This window comes from Myotis yumanensis, unplaced genomic scaffold, assembly GCF_028538775.1.
Source record: "Myotis yumanensis isolate MYYU_CA2020_CCGP unplaced genomic scaffold, mMyoYum1.0.hap1 SCAF_13, whole genome shotgun sequence".
Classification (NCBI taxonomy): domain Eukaryota; kingdom Metazoa; phylum Chordata; class Mammalia; order Chiroptera; family Vespertilionidae; genus Myotis; species Myotis yumanensis.
The window spans coordinates 705,975-720,716 of NW_027223764.1; the positions used below are offsets into that span (position 1 = coordinate 705,975).

The 14,742-nt window shown below is 62.7% G+C and overlaps 1 protein-coding gene across 1 annotated transcript in view; it reads left to right on the plus strand.

The window, feature by feature from the left end:
* BTBD16 (BTB domain containing 16) overlaps positions 1-14,742 on the plus strand; it is a 33,144-nt gene that overhangs the window by 8,690 nt on the left and 9,712 nt on the right. Inside the window, exons 6-11 of the mRNA XM_070433228.1 lie at positions 326-469; positions 2,317-2,403; positions 2,832-2,946; positions 4,089-4,158; positions 5,194-5,324; positions 8,760-8,879. Of these exons, the coding sequence (XP_070289329.1) occupies positions 326-469; positions 2,317-2,403; positions 2,832-2,946; positions 4,089-4,158; positions 5,194-5,324; positions 8,760-8,879 (667 nt within the window). The remainder of the gene's footprint in view (positions 1-325; positions 470-2,316; positions 2,404-2,831; positions 2,947-4,088; positions 4,159-5,193; positions 5,325-8,759; positions 8,880-14,742) is intronic.

Below are 14,742 nucleotides of genomic sequence, written 5' to 3' on the forward strand. Positions count from 1 at the left end.
TGCCTCTCCCCATCCCTTCCACTCTCTCTAAAATGAATGAACGGGGAAGATGCCCTCGGAGTGGAGGCTGCACAGGAGCCGGCCCAGGGGCACCCTCTCCGCCCTGACCAGTCCTGACCCGAGTCCCACCTGCCCGTGTCCGAGGGGACCAGAGCAGGGCCCGGCCGGCGTGTCCCCGGGCGCCAGGGAGCGTCCCGAGGCCCCGGCGGCCTGTCCTCGTGCGGCTTCCTTCCTCCGGAGCCGCCGGCTGCTCGGGCCTGCGGCGGGCGGGGGGGCGGCGGGCGGAGGGGCGCGGGCTGAGCGCTGCTCCTTGCTCTCCCCCCAGTTGTGACGCTCCAGTGCCTGGGCTTCCAGTGGGAGCTGCACCTGCCCCAGCTCTTCCAGTCCGAGACCTTGACCAAGCTCTACGTCTCGGCCCTGAGTGAGGCCCCCACCAGCCGCGTGAGGGACCTGGCCCGGCTTCTGCCAGGTACTTCCTCGCCGGCGCCCGAGAGAGCCCGGCCTGCCGTTTGGGGACCGCGGTCGCTCGGGCAGTGAGAGCGAGGCCCCCGGTGGGACCTCGGCCCGGGACCTAACCTCAGTCTGCCCAGCTGTGAAGTGGGAGCGTCGCTCTCGCTGTGCCGCGCAGAAGGCCAGCGGGGGCGGCCGCGCAGTGCCGGGTGGCGGTGCGCGCTCAGTAACGGTCAGTCATCGTCACACGGCGACCCGTCTGGACCCGCCGGCCGGGGCAGGGATGTGGCCGCTTCTCTGAGAAGGGCGTGGGCTGTGGCGAGTGTCCGTGGGCTTCCTGGGAGGACGGCCTGGTTCTGGCGCCGGGCTCGTGGGGGTCTGAGGGGTAGTGCGGTTGGAGGTTGACACGTGGATGTGGATTTTTTTTCCTTTCTTTTTTCATTTTTGTTCCAAAATGTATTTTTATTGATTTCAGAGAGGAAGGCAGAGGGAGAGAAAGATAGAAACATCAATGATGAGAGAATCGCTGATTGGCTGCCTCCTGCACCGCCTCCCCCCGCCCCCCCCCCGCCGCCCCCACACACAGATCAAGCCCACAACCCGGGCACGTGCCTGACCGGGAATCGAACTGTGACCTCCTGGTTCGTAGGCCGACGCTCAACCACTGAGCCCCGCCAGCCGGTCTCCTTTCTCTTTTCTTAACGCCACCTCATCCCCCAACATACCCAGGTCACTGCTTTCCTTCTCTTTGTCCTTGTTTAATCCTATAATCCAGTCTCCCCTCCTGGCGGCCTTGCCCGCTTCCTCTCCGGGGAAGAGAGACGGCGTTGCCAGGCAGGTGCCATGGAAAAGCCCGGCTCCCAGCCCGCGGCCCGGGGAGGGACTGCGCTCCAGGGCGAGGCCACAAAGCCAGTTATTCCAGAGCCAGACAGGCCCTGGAGGCCAGTCCGCCCGCCCGGCCTGAGCCAGGGAGGGCCCAGCTGCCCGCGTCTTCCGGCCGCAGGCCCGTGACTCAGCCCTTCCCGGGGGAGCCGGGAGGCTATGACCTTCCCGCACCCGCGCCCACGTGGGGCCCTGCCTTCCCTGAGCCCCCGGAGCGGGGCCGGCTGTGCCTCTGGGTCCTGTGCCCAGGTCAGCGACAGGCAGCCACAGAGACGCCACACGCCCAGACAGGGAGCACGGGGCCTCGCCGACTGGGGGCAGTGGGGGGGGGAAGCGGGTCACTCCACGTGTTGCTTAACCAGATGTGCAGCCGGCTGTCACACCCCCGCCCCACACACACTGGCTGCACGCTCGGTCTCACACCTCGGTCTCCGTGGCGCGGTCACGGCCTCCTGTGGCGCAGCAGCAGCACGTGCCCTGGGGAGGGTGGCACACGTGTCTCCTTCTGCCTCCGTGTCCCGAGACCATCCGTGCGGCCGCCCTGAGCCGTGCTGGCCACAGAGAGCGCTTCAGACCCGGCCCTGGAGGGGCCCTGCAGAGACGGGCCCTCACCCCCTGCTGGCCCCACAGCCGCGCCTGCTGCTCACTGCGCCCCACCAGGGTCCAGGCTGAGAGGAGGGGAGGGAGGGGACGGGGCAGGGGTGGGGCAGGTGATAACTTTTTAAAACGCAGTGTGAGCACCAGTGCCCAGCTCTGACCGTCACAGAGGCGGTTCCCGGGAAGCTGGCCGAGGGCCACACACACTCTGTGCTATTTTTGCAGCTTCTGTGAGTCGTCAGCTATTTCCAAATGAGCGGTCATTTCACAAACGCACCCACTCCGCAGACAGGCCAACACACAAACAAAACGCCGCGCGTGCCGAGGGGCTGGGGCCTGAGCGGTCCCTCGCCCGGTCACCGGCACGTGTCCCGCCTCCTCCCGCAGGGCCGCCGGGGAAGGCCCGGGAGAGGCCGGCCGTGAACAGGCTCACCATCTCGCTGAGGATCAACGACCCCCTGGTCACCAAGATCGGTAACCTGCGCCCGGCCCCACGGCCTTCCTTTGTTTAATATGTTTGTATTGGGTTCGGAGAGGACGGGAGGGGGAGGGAGAGAGACGTCCATGAGGAGAGAGAATCACGGATCGGCTGCCCCCTGCACACCCCGCACCAGGGGTCGAGCCCACAACCGGGCCTGTGCCCTGACCGGGAACCGAACCATGACCTCCTGGTTCCTGGGTTGATGCTCAGCCCCTGAGCCCCACCGGCCGGGCTGTGTTCATTCTCTGAGGGGGCCACGGAGCCAACAGCCGCCCAGACTTCAAACACAAACAAACAAACAAACAAACAAGCAAGTGTGGCCGCTGTCCTGGCGGAGGGAGATCCCGCAGGGAAGGAGCTGCGAGCGAGGGGTGCAGACCCCACGCTGATGGCTCTCTCTCTCTCTCTCTCTGCCCCCCAGCCTTCGCCACGGCCCTGAAGAACCTGTACACGAGCCAAGTGGACCTGAGCCTGGATGAGGTGCTGGGGGTGCTGGCCTCCGCACACGCCCTCCAGTTCAGCAACCTGTTTCAGAGGTGGCCGTGGGGGGGCGGCCAGGACCCGCGGGGGCCGGGGGGCGGGGAGGGGAGGGCAGGGGAGGAGGGGGAGGGGAAGGCAGGGGAGGAGGGGGAGGGGAGGAGGGGAGGGGAGGGGAGGAGGGGGAGGGGAGGACAGGGGAGGAGGGGGAGGGGAGGGGAAGGGAGGACCAGCCTCGTGGACCCTTCCTCCTCCGTGGGCTGCGCATCAGGGTTTCTCGTCCAGAGCACGGCCCTGAGGCTGCGGAGGAACCGAGACGGTGACACACCCTCCGCTCACCTGACCTCCCCCCCACCCCCGCCCCCTCCACACACACACACACACACACACACGCACACACAACGATGGTCATGGGAAGACAAGCAGGCATTTCCCACCTGTCAGGGCTCATTTTCCCGCTCATCTCTCTTTTTTCTTTTGTATTTTTTAAATTTTTTAAAAAATTGTTCATTGTTTACAGTATTAGATAAGTCTTCTTTTTTCCAAATTGATCTCTCCCCGGCCACTCCTCCCCCTCCCCCCCCAGCACTTGTTTTTTAAGCTTTATTGGGGGTTTTGTTTTATTAAATTTTAAATTTTTTAAAACCATATTTTTATTGATTTCAGAGAGAGGAAGGGAGAGGGAGAGTGAGAGAGAAACATCAGTGATGAGAGAATCATGGATCGGCTGCCTCCTGCACGCCCCGCACTGGGCCTCGAGCCCACAACCCGGGAATCGAACCCTGACCTCCTGGTTCCTAGGTCGAAGCTCAATCACTGAGCCCCGCGGCCGGGCTTAGTCTTTATTGTTCAAAGTATTACATGTGCCCCTCCCCCCACTGACCCTTCCTCCCACTCATTTCTGACGGGGCCTTGTTCTTTCTTGTAAATCGGGTTATTTTTCTAAACGTTACACGTGGTCCGTGCAGACCTTACAGGAGAGAAACGTTCAAAGACCAGCACCCACACTGCCCATCGAGCCGATGCCCGTGTGGGACACAGCCTTCCCCCTGGGCCCACAAACGGGGTGCTCTGGCCACATGTGGGGGTGTCCGTGTCCCCCCCCCCCCGAGGCTCTGCCGCCGTCTGGGGCTGAGCGGGACCCTCCGGGCGGCCGGGCGGGCGCAGCCTGGGCCCGGGCCCAGCAGTTCTGTCTCCGCAGGTGCGTGGCCATCATGGTCCACGGGCTCTCGCCAAGCAACGTCGCCAACTTCTACCTGGCGGGCTGCAAGGTGAGAGTCCCCGGCCGGGGCGTGCGTGCCGGCGCTGCCAGACTCTGGGTCCCCCCAGGCCCCGCGCCAACGTGTCCCCCAAAGGCACCGACATTTTATTTTGCCAAGTGAACAATTTTGAAAAACCACTTATTTTGAAAAGGATGTTTTTACACCCAAAAGGTAGACAAGCTTTGATCTTGGGGGTGGGGAGTGGGGACAGCACAGACTTTCACCCCCAAATAGCAAACCGCCTCCGGGACCTCCTGGTGGGAGTCGGGGGGGGGGCGGGGGAGGGGGGGGGGAGTCGCTGGAGGTGGGGGAGGGGAGGGGAGGGGGAATTCGTCCCCCTGGGCCCGGTCAGGGCTGGGAAGGATGTAATCAGCTCGCACAGAACATGGGGGCCCAGGAGGGGAGCCCTGGCATGGTGTCTCGGCGGCTGTGCCGGGTGCGAGCCCTGGCCTCCCCATTGAGCCTCCCTCCGAGAGAGGCCGCTCACGCCAACACAGACACGCCTGCCCTCACACTCAGCCACACGGGACCAGCATGTCACGGTGCATCTGGGATTGTCGTAAACGCCCGTTTTTCAAAGATAACTCGCTGCCCTCACCTTCTGGGTCGGCGATCAGAAAGCCCCCGGTGGGTGGCGTCTCGGCGTTCCCGGCGGCACCGCAGCCCCGAGCACCTGCATCGTGACCTCTGGACTCTCATCCTACTCGCTGCTGGCCCTGGAGCTCCCTCCGGGGTGGCCCGTCACCGGCCTGGGCCCGAGATGCCGGGGGCCCGGGGGCGGGACCCGGGGGTGGGACCCGGCTCTGCGCTTACTGGGACCCCCGGCGAGAAGAGGGCTCCTGGAGCCTCGGTTTCTCCGTCGGTCAGAATGGGGCGTCAGTGAGCCGCCCGGGGTGCAGCGAGGGCTGGTTTAAGGGGACCACGTGCAGACAGAAGGTCCGAGCTTGGGCATGATGCTCCTCCACCCCCGCCTGTCGCCCCACCACTGCCCAGCAGGGGGCGCCAGAGCCCGGGTGCCTCCCCCACCAGCTTCTCCGCTTCCAGTACAAGGAGGAGCCGCTCAGCGCCTCCTGCGAGAAGTGGATGGAGATGAACCTGGTCCCCGAGGTGGGGAGGCAGATCCACCTCCAGAAGATCCCCAAGGGGCTGCTGCTCAAGGTGCTGCGCTCGCCCAGGTCAGGCAGGCTGCGGGCGCGTGTGCGTGTGTGCGTGTGTCTGCGCACGGGTGTGCATGTCTGTGCACGTGTGTGTGCACGCGTGCGTGTGCACGGGTGTGCATGTCTGTGCATGTGTGTGCGCATGCGTGCGTGTGTGCGTGTGTGTGCGTGTGTGCGGGCGCCTGGGGGAGCAGGGCTGATGGGGAGAGGGAGGTGCTGGGGGGCACCTACCCCCCTGCTGGGCTCACTGTGCGCCTCACCTCCCCCAGTTCAAACTCCTCGCCCCCTGGGCGCCCATGGGCACTGACATGGGGTGCTCCGCGGGGCGCGGGGGCTTCTCTTCACATACTCACCAGGGTAAGGACCCTCAGGTGTCCATCTGGTAATTAATTAATTACCTAAGTAAATTTTTAAAAAATACTTTTATTGATTTCAGAGAGGAAGGGAGAGAGAGAAACATACATGATGAGAGAGAATAATGGATCGGCTGCTTCCTGCAGCTCCTACTGGGGATCCAGCCTGCAACCCTGGCCTGTGCCCTGACTGGGAATCGAACCCGGGACCCTCCCGTCACAGACCAACGCTCTAGCCACTGAGCCATGCCGGCCAGGGCGCCTCAGTAATTTTTAAAAAAATTCTGCCAACAGCCCAGCCAGAGTGGCTCAGTGTTAAGCGTCAACCTATGAACCAGGAGGTCACAGTTCGATTCCCAGTCAGGGCACATTGATGTTTCTCTCTCTCTCTCTCTCTCTCTCTCTCTCTCTCTCTCCTCTCTCCTCTCTCTCTCTCCTCTCTCTCTCTCTCCCTTCCTCTCTGAAATCAATAAAAATATATTTTTTTAAAAAATAAGAAATAGAGCCAAGACCGGTTTGGCTCAGTGGATAGAGTGTCAGCCTGTGGACTGAAGGGTCCCAGGTTCGATTCCAGTCAGGGGCATGTACCTTGGTTGCGGGCACATCCCCAGTGGGAGATGTGCAGGAGGCAGCTGATCGATGTTTCTCTCTCATCGATGTTTCTAACTCTCTATCTCGCTCCCTTCCTCTCCATAAAAAATAAAAATAAGAAATAGAGATGAGCCTCGAGACCGTCTACAGCACAGTCTGGCACCGGGTTCCAGGATGCCTCCCGGGCCGTCCTGCCCCGTCCCCCTGCCCTCCCCGCAGTGCCCTCCCCGCCCTCCGGGGGGCAGCGTTGCGAACTGGAGAGGAGATAAACAGGGCCTCCTAGACGCCCCATAGCGCGCCCGCCCTGGGAAAGACTGAGCTGCGGGCCGTAGCATTTCACCGAGAAAAGGGGGGACGTCTCGCAGCTAGGACGCCAGGGACGGCCGGGCCCCAGAAAACACGCGGCGGGGACAGAAATCGGGGACATTGCGTGCCCGTGTCTAGACTCAAGTTCGGGGAAACATGACCGATGTGGAAACCGGGTCCCGCTGCCCAGACCCCCCTGGTGCTGTCTGCACCGCCCGCCGCCCCGGCCCTCGGGAGCCAGGAGGCAAGAGCCTCAGGGGCTGGGCAGCCAGCAGCCCTCGCACTTCAGTGGCCGGGCCAGCAGTGCCCTGACTCACATCTTCCAAGTAAACTCGCCTCGCCCCACTGATGTCCAGGGCACCTGCTTTATTTATTATTTTTAAAATGTATTTTTATTGATGTCAGAAAGGGAGAGGGAGAGAGAGAGAGAAACATCCACGATGAGAGAGAATCACCATCAGCTGCGTCCCACACACTCCCCGCTGGGGATGGAGTCCCCAACCCGGGCCTGTGCCCTGACCGGGAATCAAACCAGGGACCTCCTGGTTCATAGTCGATGCTCAACCCCTGAGCCACGCCGGCCGGGCCCGTCGCCTGCAGGAGCTCACCCCTAGGGGCTGCTACTGCGCTGAAGGCAGGGGCTTTTCCCAACACTGACCTTCCTCATACAAACAAAACCAGGCCCTGATTCCTGGGCTCTCACCGCCCCCCACCCCCTTGTTGCCCCGTCCGTAAGGTCTCAAAGAACCTCTGGGCTTGAGGCTCTCCCCCGTGGGTTCTGCCCAGAGTCACCCCGCTCGCCCGCCCGCCGAGGGGTGGCGAGTCCTGGCAGGGGTCTGGGTGAGGACAGCAGACAAGTGGCCCTGTGACTGCCCTCCTGCTCACCATCGCTGCCCAGACGTGACAGGTGTGGTCCTGTCTGGCCAGGGCCACAGCCAGGCCCCTGTGGTGGCTAAACACAAGCCGGAGGGCGGCGGTGCCCGAGCCCAGACACCGCGAGACACGTGGGCGGTGACGCTCCAGGCCCTTAGGAGCCACGGCTTGGCTGGCGTTCCCCCTCCGAGGCCACGGAAGTGGCGGGTGAAAAGCTGGTGATATGTTGTTTCTTTTTCTTTTTTAATGTATGTGTTGATTTTACTTTATTTTTTAAAAATATATTTTAATGGGTTTCACAGAGGAAGGGAGAGGGAGAGAGAGGAAGAAAAATCCATGATGAGAGAGAATCACGGATCGGCTGCCTCCTGCACGCCCCACCCTGGGGATCGAGCCCACAACCCGGGTCTGTGCCCTGACCGGGAATCGAACCCGGGACCTGCAGTCTGCAGGCGGATGCTCTGTCCAGTGAGCCAAACTGGCCAGGGCAATTTATGTACTGATTTTAGAAAGAGGGAAGAAGGGAGGGAGAGAGAGAGATATATCAACTTGTTGCCCACTTATTCACGCACGCATTGGTTGATTCCTGTGTGTCCTGGCCGGAGAGCGAACCCAAACCTCTCAACCCTGCATGTGGGATGGAGCTCCAGCCAACTGAGCCGCCGCCAGGGCAGGGCTGTGAGATTGTGAAGCCCGGTGCCACTTCCGAGGTCAGGGCGGGAATACAACGGGTTTAGGAACACGGAGGCCAGTTCTCAGATAGTCGAGTCCCAGAGGCTGTTCGAGAAGCTGTTTGGGAATCGTCCTTACTTGGCAGAGCTGACATAAGGAGACCCCAGCCGCTCTTTTTTAAAAAAAAAAAAAAATATTTTTATTGACTTCAGAGAGGGAGGGAGATGGAAACCTCAATGATGAGAGAGAACCATGGATCGGCTGCCTCCTGCAGGCCCCACACTGGGGATGGAGCCCACAACCCGGGCCTGTGCCCCGGCCGGGAATCGAACAGAGACGCCAACCACTGCACACCAGCTGTCCACCCGCTCTTACTCCTCGTTTCTCGGGAGGCCCCAGGCTGCTCCAGGCCGTATGGGTCCTGGAGCCCGGACCCGCCCGCCGTGGACCTCGGGCTGCTGTTCCCTGAGCTCGTGGCCATGTGCCCGGCTCTGGGCTCAGCAGGCGGCTCATGGATGGTCCCCAAAGACCCCCTTCCCCCAGCTGCCTGCAGGCCGGGCGCCTTGGCCGCGTTCCCAGACATGCTGTTCCCTCTCCGTGCCTGACCGCGTGGTTTCTGCCGTCCCTGACACGTCCCCCCCGTCTTTTTTTTGCCCAGATTGTTCGTTTTCAGTGAGTTTCACCTTCTGAAGACGCTGCTTCTGTGGGTCTACCTGCAAGTGAACCCGCGGCTGCTGGTGCTGCCCACCCACGAGGCCGTGATGACCTTCTTCAGCAGGTGACGGGGAGGGCGCCTTCTGTTTGCTCACAGTATGGGGGGGGGGGGGGGCGCCCCGGTGATGGCAGAGTGCGGGGCCGGGATTGCGGGAGGCCTTCGACCCAGCGAGTCCCTGAGAAAGAGAATGACACGCAGGTGTGGGGATATTGACGCGATCTCGGGCTTCTGAGAACGTTCTGTGTCCAGTAAAGGAGAAGACACTCCCATGGGGAGAATCACCGTCCCCCCCCCCCCCACCTCACACCTGAAACGCCTGCGTCAGACCATCACTTAAGTGACAAAGAACGCGCCTGTATAATAAAAGGATAATGTGCAAATCCGCCCCACAGCGGGACAGCCGGTCGCTATGACGCGCCCTGACCACCAGGGGCAGATGCTGAACGCAGGAGCTGCCCCCTGCTGGTCAGTGCGCTCCCACAGGGGAGCACCGCTCAGCCAGAAGCCGGGCCCACGGCTGTCGAGCGCAGTGGTGGTGGCGGGAGCCTCTCCCACCTCCGCGGCGGTGGCAGTGCAGGAGCAGCCAGCTGGCCGGCGGACATCCCCTGAGGGCTCCCGGACTACGAGAGGGCGCAGGCCGGGCTGAGGGGACCCCCCCCGCCCCCCCAAGTGCACGAATCTGTGCACCGGGCCTCTTGTTACAGCACAGCGAGCACCCTTTGGTGATGCTTCCCAGAGGCAGGGCTTCTGCCGAGCTTCTCCGTGTAACCTTGTCTCACCTGCATGCTCCTCGCTCCTCGGGGGCTGGTCTTGTTGTTCCCATTCTCCAGATGAGGAAACTGAGGGAGAGACGGGCCCTCTTACCAGCGGTCAGACGCACAGTAAGGGATGGAGTCTGCCTGGCACCCAGAGCCGCCGAGTCCCAAGATGCTTTGCTCCCGATCCCAGAGGCCGGGATTCCTCTCGGTGCGGGTCTGGCTGGCTCCGGCGGCTCCCGGGACAGCACGGTGTCCAGAAGGTCCTGAGGCTGCTCCAGGCGGCGAGTTAGGGAATTCCTGCTCCTGTGCCTGGCGGTGTGTCCCCGCCCCCTGCCTGTGAGCGGCGAACGCCGGGGCAGCGGGGACCAGCCACCGGGGACCAGGGTGCGGAGAGGTGACCTCGGGAGTTACTGGGCCCCTTGGTGTCTCCGTGGCCGCTGCTGACACGGAGTGAAGGTGCCCACGCCCCGAGCTGCTCAGACCAGGCAGGCCCAGGCGTGGGAGCTCTCCCTGGGGCACCCGTGCGCCATGTCACCGCGGGCCGCTGTCCTGCCTCGTCATGTGGGGAAAGTGCAATCGGCGCCAAGCGATACGTACGGCGCTCGGTCTCTGTGTCGTGTGTGTGTTTTGTTTGTTTTTTAATCCTCACCCGAGGATATTTTTCCATCGATCTTTTCTGGGGGGAACGTGGAAAAGAGAGGGAAAGACAGGGAGAAACAGCCATGTGAGAGAAACACACCGATTGGTTGCCTCCTGCACGCGCCCGACCGGGGAGGAGCCTGCAACCGCGGTACATGCCCTTGACCGGAATCGAACCCGGGACCCATCCGTCCACAGGCCGGCGCTCAACCACTGAGCCGCACCGGCCAGGGCTCATCTTTGCTTTGAACCAGATGTTGTATCCTCCCCCCCCTTCACGTTTAATGCCCCAGAGGCCGCGTTTCCTGTCATGCTCACAGGACAGTCGCCACCCCGGCTCCGGGTTAATCTCAGACGGCACCGTCTCAGAACCTGGATGGGAGCGAGTCCCCGCGCTGGCTCCCTGCGCTGTGGCCTCGGTGAGGGACAAGTGGCAGAGAGAGCCACAGTCTGTAGCCCTTGGCAAACATGGGTGTCCTCTGTGAATGTGGGGTGTCCTCCGTGAATATGGGGTGTCCTCTGTGAATGTGGGGTGTCCTCCGTGAATATGGGGTGTCCTCTGTGAATGTGGGTGTCCTCTGTGAATGTGGGGTGTCCTCTAGGAATGTGGGGTGTCCTCTGTGAATGTGGGGTGTCCTCCGTGAATATGGGGTGTCCTCTGTGAATGTGGGGTGTCCTCTAGGAATGTGGGGTGTCCTCTGTGAATGTGGGGTGTCCTCCGTGAATATGGGGTGTCCTCTAGGAATGTGGGGTGTCCTCTAGGAATGTGGGGTGTCCTCCGTGAATGTGGGGTGTCCTCCGTGAATGTGGGTGTCCTCCGTGAATGTGGGGTGTCCTCCGTGAATGTGGGTATCCTCTGTGAATGTAGGGTGTCCTCCGTGAATATGGGGTGTCCTCTAGGAATGTGGGGTGTCCTCTAGGAATGTGGGGTGTCCTCTGTGAATGTGGGGTGTCCTCCGTGAATATGGGGTGTCCTCTAGGAATGTGGGGTGTCCTCCGTGAATGTGGGGTGTCCTCCGTGAATGTGGGGTGTCCTCCGCAGAACATGGAGTGTCCTCGGCGTCCTGGGCTGGGGCCCCCACTGGTCCCTGCGAGGAAACCCTTTTCTTTGTCGCTCTTTTTCCATCTGTCGCTCATTTGACCGTATTTCCTGCTCCCGAGCTGAGCGCCGGCCGATGGGAAGTGGGGGCAGTGTCTCCACCGCCCAGGGGGCCAGGACCGCCTCCAGCTGGTCCTCTGCTGCCCGAGGACGCCGTGTGGGAAGGAAACACACCCCCCCACTCCCACAGCCTGTGTTCCGGGCAACGGTTATTTTAGAAACACAGCAAGCCTGTCCCGAATTACACGGGACGTTTCCTGCAGGAAAAACACACACAAACGTGTGCCGAGCGGCTGCTGTCGCCCACGGAGAAGCCATCTCTCCGCTTGGCTGGCAGCCGGGGTCCGGGAAGCTGCAAACCACCCCCCCTCCCCCCGGCCCCCGCAGCTGAGCCAGGCAGGTGGCTGTTCGATCTCTAGAGCGACGTGTTTGCATGTTTTCATTGAGCTTTAGGGAGAGAGGGAGGGAGAGGAAGAGAGAGAGAGAGAAACATCCATGATGAGAGGGAACCATGGACCGGCTGCCTCCTGCAGGTCCCCCACGGGGGATAGAGCCTGCAACCCGGGCCTGTGCCCTGACCGGAATTCGAGCCGTGACCTCCTGGTTCCTAGGTCAACGCTCAACCCCTGAGCACACGGGCCGGTTGTGATCTTTAATCAGAGTCTAAAATGTGTGCAGAAAAGGGCACCGACCTAAAGTGAAGGGTGAGCTCCGGGAAGCTCTCCCAGAACCCGTCACAGCCCCGCGGCCAGGAATCGAACTTGACCGGCCAAGCAGATGCCTCGCCTCGGCCGCCACCCCCCACACTCGCTCTCACTGTGAGACCTGGGCCGAGGGCACGTCGCTCACGACCCGTAGGTGGGTTTAATGGTCTCTCTCGGGCCCTGGGAGATGGGCTCGCACCGTGCGAGAAGGGGTCACTGGAAGCAGCCGGCAAGCCAGCTTCCCCCACATCCGGCTTCCCCGACCCTGCAGCCACGTCTCCCCCGCCTCTGCCCGTCGGATCTGCAGCCTGGAGAGCTGGCCGAGGCCTCCTCCAGGGAGCCTTCCCGGGTCGCAGCTGCACAGACTGGTCCCCTCCTCGGAGCCTCTCTCAGCAGCGAGAGCGTGGGCTGGCTGCCTGGGTGTGCACCAGCTGGCGAACCCAACACCATGTGCCACGGACCACCAGAGGGGGCCACGCCAGGCACAGGGCCCCGGCATCTCGCAGGGAGCACTCTAGGGTGCCGTGTGCCGGGCGGGCAGAGGCCGCGTGTCTCCGGTGATTAATGAATGGCATTTGCAGATGTGGCCGCAAAGTCGTCATGAAATGGAGCATCCAGGCATGACCGCCCTGCTGATTTCCTTACCAGAACATTCCTGTAAAAATATCCCATGAGTCATGCCACGCGGCCCAGCAAAGTGTCCTCTCCCCTGGTGGCTCCGCCAGCCCCGGGCACGACCGCTCATGCCTGACCCTGTGTCCTCGCCCTCGGCGTCCCTTCCGGGCCCCGCCCCGCACTGCCCGCCCCTCGCCGGCCTGCCCGGAGCGGAGTGTCCCTTCCAGGTCCCTGAACTTCGATGCCTGTTCCTCCGAACCTTGCACTTTCCTCGTGTAGCGTCTCGGCTTCCCAGGTCGCCTGGCAGCCCCAGGACGCGGCGGCCGTGAGCGGAGCTCGGAGGGTGAAGGTCTGGCTGCGGAGACCCTGCGAAGGGCACGGCGGCTGCGACAGGATTTCCGGGCCACCGTCATCTTCGTCGTCAGGGCGACCTCCAATGGCATCTCAACAGACTTGGCCCAACAGATAACCATGGCAACAGCGGACGGGACCCTGAGCATGGGACAAGCAGCATGGAGTAGCCTGGTCCGTGTGAGCACCTGTGTGTGAGCACCGGGGCCGGAACTGCTGGCGTTCCTGGAAGATACACTGGGCTGGAGGGACAGAGGCCGGCGCGCTGGAGCGACCAGCTCAGTCTTGTGTGCAATCGGCTGAGCCGGGCCCCGTGAGAGGCGCCGAGCACGGGAGCAAACCAAACAGACCCGCGCCCCCACCTCCCCGGGGTTTACGGTCCAGGCCCAGAGACCGCCGCGCCTTCAGTGGAGAAGGCGTGTGAGGAGGGCGGCGGAGCCCACCTGATTCATCTGATTTACTCGCGGGGAGGCGTGGGCGGAACCTGTCCGTGGTCCCTGGAACGTTGGCCCCAGAAAAGTCAGTGCTGACCCAGAAGAGGCCTTTGCACAGACAGCTCAGCGCCGGGGGAAGCCTGCCCGCCTTTGATGCACCGACAGCCTCCAGAGGGGTCGCCGCCCGCCGCCTCCCCTTCACGTGACACAGGGCAGACATGGATGGAGCAGCGTGTCCCCACCAGGCGGCCGAGAGGGGCCGGTCGGTGGGCGCCCGGCTGGGAGGCCTCGGGAGGCCTGGCAGATCCCGGCTGTGCCGGCCGGCCTTGCGGCCCGCGAGCAGGGGTACTGACCGCCGGGGTGGAGGCTCTGAGATTTCAGGAGTTGGCAGTGCAGGCCACCATTTTCCTTTTCTTTTTCAAAACATATTGTTATTGGTTTCAGAGAGGAAGGGGGAAGGGAGAGGGAGAGAGAGAAACATCCGTGATGAGAGAGAATCACGGATCGACTGCCTCCTGCACGCCCCCCACTGGGGATGGAGCCCGAAACCCGGGCCTGGGCCCTGACCGGGAATCGAACCCTGACCTTCCGGTTCACAGGTCGATGCTCAACCACTGAGCCACGCGGGCCGGGCCATTTTCTCCCTTTGGGATGGACCAGGCTCGGCCACGTAGAGGGGGGCGGAGACCATGAACCCCACTGAGAGCCATGCCGCACTGACCAGCCTGAGCCCGGGCCTTTCCCGGTGCGAGGAGGTGGCGGTCGCCCTGGCTCTGAGGGTCACGGCACCAGCCCTTCACCTTCCTCCTCCGACTCCCCAGCCCCCACGCCTCCCTCCCGGGGCCTCCCCGACGCTGTGGGGAGCGTGGCCCAGCCAGGCTGGGGCCTCCAGCGGAGGCGACGGCCGTGCGGACCCGGGGCGGGGGGCGCTCAGTCTGCCGGGACAGCACCTGATTCATGGAAAAATCACCGAGAAGCGCCTGGGCCGGCACCGGGCTCTGCCCGAGTGAGTGACTGCGTTTCCAAAGGGACGTGGCGAACGCCGTCCGCGTCCCCACGTGTGAGAGGCGACCGTAGGTGAGGCGAGTTGTGTTGTGACTGTGGACACCGGTCACTTACCCGCCGGCCTGTTCCTTGTTAAAATGTTATTCATTATTAGTTTCTGTTGTTAACCCTTACCCAAGAATCTTTTTTTCCATTGATTTTTAGAGAGTGGAAGAGAGGGAGGGAGGGAGGGAGGGAGGGAGGGAGGGAGGGAGAGAGGGAGAGAGAGAGAGAGAGAGAGAGAGAGAGAGAGAGAGGTTGGTTGCCTCCCAAAGGCACCCC